Source organism: Chrysemys picta, chromosome 13 (genome assembly GCF_011386835.1).
Source record: "Chrysemys picta bellii isolate R12L10 chromosome 13, ASM1138683v2, whole genome shotgun sequence".
Classification (NCBI taxonomy): domain Eukaryota; kingdom Metazoa; phylum Chordata; order Testudines; family Emydidae; genus Chrysemys; species Chrysemys picta.
The window spans coordinates 13,701,721-13,707,431 of NC_088803.1; the positions used below are offsets into that span (position 1 = coordinate 13,701,721).

Consider the following 5,711-nt stretch of genomic DNA (forward strand, 5'->3'; position numbering starts at 1 on the left):
TACCATATACACTGGCATTTGGTGCAATATTGTTATATATTGATATAACCACATGTAGTTTATGAGTTTATTACACAGCTATTATTTTAAATATGTAATATAAAATATGTACAGTGCTTCTTTGAATCGGGAATCACCAGGTGAAACTCTCTGCCCTGCGTTAAGCAGAATGTCAGACTAGATGATCAGCATTGGTCCCTTATGGCCTTTTAATCAATGAATCTATGATATACGCTATGATCTGTTAGCATAGACTGCTGAACCTGTGCAAAATGCCAGGGAATTCAAGAGCCAGCTTCAAGAGCTGTTGTGTGATCTGATCAGGTTAGGCATTGAAAGATCCATCAGAGTCTTACATAGGAAACTGTTCATAAGTGCTGAGAAATGTTATTTAAAATTAGGCAACAGGGAGCACCGGGGAAATCCATTAGACAGCAAAAGAAAACTCAGCCCAACCCAACCCAAATCCTAAAATGCTGCAATGGACTGACAGAGCAGGAAAAGGAAAAGCCTAAATGGAGTTGTCTGTAGAGATGGTTTGGATTTTTCCATCATTAAAATTTTGGTGAAAATTGTAAAATTTGCAAAATCCAAGGTGAACATTTTATGAAAGGGTCTCCATTTTAAGCTTCTTTTTCCTTTGACATTCCAGATTTTGAAGATATTTAAAATTTGGGGTTTTTTGGTAATACAAGTTTCTCTTCCCATTCTCCTGATAGGTTTACAAGTCCAATTTTTTCAAATGGCAAAATTTCAATTAAAAAGTGAGGGTCATCGGCAGTAATTCAACAAAACATGTATGCATTTCCCTCATTCCCCCTGTTTTAAGTAAGTCTAATTTTCATTCTCTGTTTTCGCCGATTGTGTGAAAAGATGCTCCTCTCTACTGTTTTTCTAAAGGTTCCCTTCACCTCTTTGTTACTCAGAGTGTATATTATAGGGTTCAATACAGGTGCCGCAACTGTGATCACGAGGGAAATCATGTGATCACTCTTTGGGGTGGAGATAGACTTGGGCCTCAGGTAGGTGAAAAGGACCATTCCATAGAACAAAGTCACCACCATGAGGTGGGAGGACCAGGTGGAGAAGGCTTTATGCCTTCCCTCTGCCGTCGGCAGCTTGAGGATGGTGGAGATAATGCAGATGTAGGACAGGGTTATCAACAAAAAAGGGCCCATAATGAACAAAACTGACACAGTCAAGACCATAATCATATTTTTGGATATGTCCGTGCATGCCATCTTCAACACTGGTGGGATGTCACAGAAGAAGTGGTGGATGCGGTTGGAGCCACAGAAGGGCAGGCTGAAGATCCAAGTGGTCTGAGCTACTTCCATCGAGATGCCGATGATCCATAAAGCACCCATGAGCTGTGCACATGCCCGGCCACTCATGAAAGTTCTGTAGTGCAGGGGGTGACATATGGCGATGTAGCGGTCGTACGCCATGGCTGCTAAGAGGCAGCATTCCGTTAGGGCCATGATGGAGATGACATACATCTGGGCAGCGCAGCCCGCAATGGTGATGGTCTTTAGGTCCACCAAGAGATGAACCAGCAGCTGAGGGATCACACTGCTGGTGTAGCAGATTTCCAAGAATGACAGGTTCACCAGAAAAAAATACATGGGGGTGCGGAGTGAGGGGTTTAGCTTTATAAGGAGGATAACAAGCAGGTTCCCCATCAGGGTGACCAGGTAGGTGACCAGAAGCACCAGAAACAGAACGATTTGCAGCTTGTTAAGGTACGAAAAGCCCACCAGGATGAACACATCGGAGATGGTCTGGTTCTCTCCAGAGTCACTCACAGAATAGGTCATCTGTAGGGGCAACAAAAAAAGAGACTGAATCTGAGGAATACCAAACATGTGGATGTGAATCAAACAATTCATACTGGTTTCCTTTCTGTTGGGATGCTTCAGACTAAAACCTGCTGCAATTCTGCATAGAAATATATAACTGGACCCAATCATCATCAGGCATAAGCTGGTGGAGCCACATTGATGTCAATCAAGCTGTGCCAATATAGGTCAGCTGGAGAGCCGACCACTTTGACACCAGTGGAACTACAGCTGATTTACCACAGACGGGGGTCTGATGAATTGACTCTAAATGAGCTACATCACTTTATACCAGCAATGGAGGTATACCAGCTTCCAGCATCGGGGGTTCTATTCTTCCTCTTTGAACACATTTTTTTCTGTCTCCATGGAAATTAAAAAAGGGATCTTTTCTCCTTTCTGTGTTTCTTCTGCTTTCCCCTCTAGGAATGTTATTCTATTCTATAACCATGTTTACCAAAATAAGATTTCTCAAATGAGGACAATTATTTGTATTTATTTATTTATTTATTTTTGTAGCATCCCAGGAAGCTTCTCAGGAAGGTGGGAGATTAGCATCTTCAAAGTCCTATTGTTCTCCCCAATGGCCAATCCACACTGATTGCATTCTGTGTGGTGGGCGTTTTCCAGGTGTAAACCAACTTGTAATTGTTACAAAATCAATAGTCCTAAATTCAAATACAGTAATTATACATGCATATAAATAGGATAATCATATTCAGCAGATCATAAACTTTCCAATGATCTCTCAGCAGACCCATCTTGCATAATATACATCTTAGATATGCTATAACCATATTATAAAATTATTTCTATGAAGAATATGGGGTATAGTGTTTCACACACACATCCATAGATAGATAGATAGATATGAATACAGACACAACCCAGGTGCTCAGAAACACACACTCTAAGTTTCTCTGCCACTGTATGGAAAATTCAAATGAATAAACCAATGACTTAATCCTGGTCCCATTGCAGACTGGGGCACAACACAATGGACTTTAGTGGGAGAATGGTTGGGGGCTTAAGTCATTCATCAATACCCTACTTTTTTTTTTTTTTTTTTAATTAATGGAGATATCCTATCTCCTAGAACTGGAAGGGACCATGAAAGGTCATCAAGTCCAGCCCCCTGCCTTCACTAGCAGGACCAAGTACTGATTTTGCCCCAGATTCCTAAGTGGCCTCTGCAAGGATTGAACTCACAACCCTGGGTTTAGCAGACCAATGCTCAAACCACTGAGCTATCCCTCCCACCTTGTTTAAGAAGAGTAGTTTCCTCTCCCAGCTGCAGATGCTAAGTGTGTTGAAGGAAAGAGAGGTGTTTTTATTTCATTCACTGGCTTCTGGGACCTACTCCCTAAAGGAAATTTCTTGTTATATTCTTCAAAGGAAGAACAATACTGCCTCAACCTGCAACAAAAAAAATTCACTAGGGAAATCATTTTGTAGAAAGTTGTATCATCATTATCATCATCATGATGTGTATTTTCTAGATGAAAATCATAATAGGATTTACTAATTGTGGTAAATTGTGTGATACAATTTTGTCTAGAAGAAGGAATGATTTGTCCAAAGCAACACAACACAGAGTCGGGGTTGACTAAGGTACAATGCCCAAGGCTCATGACTCCGGTTCCCTGATGTTCAGACTGTGTGCCCCATTCTTGTCTCAGAGCCATGATTAGAACCCAGGAGCTCTGACTCCCAGCCCCAACTGCTCTAAACATTAGACCCCACTCCCCTCCCGGAGCTGGGAACAGAACCCAGGAGTCCTCAGTCTTAGACTCCACTGTTCCAATCATAGAGCCCATTTCCCTCCTAGGAAATTTCCCACCAGCTCCAAAGCCCATTGAAGTCAGTGGGACTATTCACTTTTACTCCAGTAAGTTTGCAGTGGGACCAGAATCAGGGCTAGTTCCCAGGAGCATTAGAATAAACTCTGTGTGGAAGCTGAGAGGTGCTGGGGGTAGTGCGCTTCAGGGAGTGGGGTGATGGGCTCAGCTGGAAGCACTCTCAATTCTAAGACAGTGTTGTCCCCATTACTCCAGCATGGAAGTAGGAGGCTGTGCTACTGGGAGTGGGGTGGGATTCTCAGTTTGAGGCACACTTTCCCCTTAGTCAGTGCTGGTAGCAATGCCCCAGTGTAGCACCAGTGGGCGCTGATCTATAGGGATGGGCCTGGAGGGCTCTGTGGGATGTTCTCAGCTTCATTGATCCCAACGTCCCAGTTCAGCAGTAAGGGGCGCTGTACAGCAGGGAATAGGGTGGAGGACTCATTAAGGGACATTCTCCTCTGTGGGTCAGTGTAACCCCCATGCTCCAGAGCAGCTCCAAAGGATGACATGCTGCAAAGAGCTGGGTGGGGTCTCACCTGGTGGGGCTCTGTTGTCTCTTGAGCCATGCTGACCTCTTGTGCTTCAGCAGGGCACCACGTGGCCATGTGCCGCAAGGAGCAGGGTGAGGGGCTCAGCTGTGGACCATCTCCCATCAGAATGGCTGCTTAGCACAGTGCCCCAGCATGGAGCTTGGGGGACCTCTGCTGCAGAGGGTGGGTAGGGTGGATTAGCAGGGGGCACTTTTCCCTTGAAGTTGGTGCTGACCCTCAGCAACTCATCACAATGGAAGGGGACACTGTTTCTGGTGGATGTTATATCTTTTGGATGAGCTGTAAATGAAAGATCTTTCCTGACCACTGTGGCCATGAATGAGTCCATGGGGCTGTTCACAAGTGGAGGAGGCAGCAGTGGCACATACACGCACATTGAGCATGGCTCATTTCCTTCAGCGGTGGAGACAGTCACTGACTCACTCACACATGCACGCACATACAAACTGAGCATGACTCATTACCCCAAGCAGGTAGTGACAGTCTCTCTCTCTCTCTCTCTCTCTCACACACACACAAACATATACACACACACACACACACACACACACACACACACGCTGAGCAGGGCTCATTCTCTCCATCTGTGGACAACAATCTGTTGCCTGATCTATTGAATGTATCTTGATCATATTACCAGTTTACTCCCCCTATTCATCATTCTGAAATTTGGTAGGTTCTTGTCCCAAGATCAGGCCCAGTATTATCAGAATCACTATTCAGTTGGGAACCCCCATGTGCATGGTTGCAACACTCACACTTAGGAGATTACATTATATGGAAAATGGATTTATTAACACAGTTAGGAAATTCACAAACACTCCATCCCAGCACGGCAGGTAGCCATAATATGGAAGGAGCTGAGCATCCCTATACTTACAATACCCCTTGCAAAACAACCCAAAGAGTTAAGTACAGAGGAGTAGCTGTGTTAGCCTGGATCTGTAAAAAGCAACAGAGAGTCCTGTGGCACCTTTAAGACCACAGATGTATTGGAGCATAAGCTTTTGTGGGTGAATACCCACTTCGTCAGATGCATGTAATGGCAATATACAAAAACCTGTAGGAGAACACTTCAACCTCCCCGGCCACACAATACCAGATGTAAAGGTAGCCATCTTACAGCAAAAAAACTTCAGGACCGGACTCCAAAGAGAAACTGCTGAGCTTCCGTTCATTTGCAAATTTGACACCATCAGATCAGGATTAAACAAAGACTGTGAATGGCTAGCCAACTACAAAAGCAGTTTCTCCTCCCTTGGTGTTCACACCTCAACTGCTAGCAGAGGACCTCACCCTCCCTGATTGAACTACCCTTGTTATCTCCAGACTGATTGTTGACTGCATATTTATACCTGCCTCTGGAAATTTCCATTACATGCATCTGACGAAGTGGGTATTCACTCACGAAAGCTTATGCTCCAAAGAGTTAGTTATCATCTTCCTTCTCTTCCCCCTCACCATCATCATCATCACCAGTA

At 44.2% G+C, this 5,711-nt stretch overlaps 1 protein-coding gene across 1 annotated transcript; it reads right to left on the minus strand.

The window, feature by feature from the left end:
* Positions 1 to 824: 824 nt before the first annotated feature.
* On the minus strand, positions 825 to 1,817 carry LOC135975142 (olfactory receptor 10A4-like). The gene has a single exon (XM_065565192.1). The coding sequence runs from the start codon at positions 1,815 to 1,817 to the stop codon at positions 825 to 827; it is 993 nt and encodes a 330-aa protein (XP_065421264.1).
* Positions 1,818 to 5,711: the final 3,894 nt, after the last annotated feature.